Here is a 1063-nt window from a genome sequence, read left to right on the forward strand (position 1 = left end):
ACACACACACACACACACACAGCTGGTCTGTGCTGGTTTATACCTGTGAGGGTGAGCTGGTTAACTCCTGAGATCTCTCTTTGGCTAACCGCGCCGCTTCTTTGAACTCCGCAAACTTGTCAGCAAACTGCAGAGAGAGAAACCAACACGGACGTGTCAGGAGACGAGGGTGTGATCTGAGAGAAGCTGGGTCTCGGTCCGGACTCACTTTGCTCAGATGGGCCTCGGAGGAGAAGCCCAGGCCGTAGACCGTGTTAGCCCGACTGTCTGCCCACTGACCGAACTTGTGTGAGGTTTTGGTGAAGCTCATGTTGGGGGTGATGGTGCTGTTGATGATGGCCTGCAGGAAACACAAGATCATTCCAGTTTGAGGAGAAAATGAAAGGAGCCACAAAGAAATTCACCAAAATTAAAGCGAGTTTATGACTAAGACAAGAACAAATATCTGCCAATGAGTGCAGAACAACACAACTACTTCAAAGAGAAGTTTATGCTTGTTTTCAGCATAAACTCACTTTTGATCAGTGTCTCAGAAAACAAGACTTGTGTTCATTCTGCACCTCCAGGAAATGTGTCACGAATTAATGAAAACTTGGAAAATATTGAGGAAGATGTTCATTGTTTGCAGTGCAAATGTCCTAAATGTAAGACTTTCTGCTCTGGTTTGTGTGGAAGGGTGAATTCTCAAGGGTCTCAAAGAAGAAGGTTTTTGCAAACTGGGCTTCATGAGTTGAAGAAAAGCTAGTAATTAATCATTAAAAGGTCATATTGAAATAAATATATAATGTTGAAATACCTGCACAGCATGTGACCATCAAACAACCGCCATTAAACGATCAGATTACTCTGAACAATACTGTTTTATTTGGTAACTACACAAAGAATGAAAGAATTTTTACTCTTAAATTTCACCGATAATTACAAAGAAATGACGAGGAACTCACTGAATAAAACTGAAATCGTATTTTCTTGTAAAATGTACTCTAATAATCTTTGTTTTGTTAAAAAAACGATATATTTTTTTTTAAAGTAAACATTTTTGAAATTCAATTCAAGTTTATTT

General features: G+C 39.4%; 1 protein-coding gene across 1 annotated transcript in view; it reads right to left on the bottom strand.

The window, feature by feature from the left end:
- The window catches only part of LOC107570957 (homer protein homolog 1-like), a 5531-nt gene that overhangs the window by 3912 nt on the left and 556 nt on the right, over positions 1-1063 (bottom strand). The window contains exons 2-3 of the mRNA XM_016257239.1: positions 209-340; positions 44-127 (exon numbers count right to left, since the gene is read on the bottom strand). Coding sequence (XP_016112725.1) covers positions 44-127; positions 209-310 — 186 coding nt within the window. The 5' untranslated portion in view covers positions 311-340. The remainder of the gene's footprint in view (positions 1-43; positions 128-208; positions 341-1063) is intronic.

Source organism: Sinocyclocheilus grahami, unplaced genomic scaffold (assembly GCF_001515645.1).
Source record: "Sinocyclocheilus grahami isolate Dianchi unplaced genomic scaffold, SAMN03320097.WGS_v1.1 scaffold1525.1, whole genome shotgun sequence".
Taxonomy (NCBI): domain Eukaryota; kingdom Metazoa; phylum Chordata; class Actinopteri; order Cypriniformes; family Cyprinidae; genus Sinocyclocheilus; species Sinocyclocheilus grahami.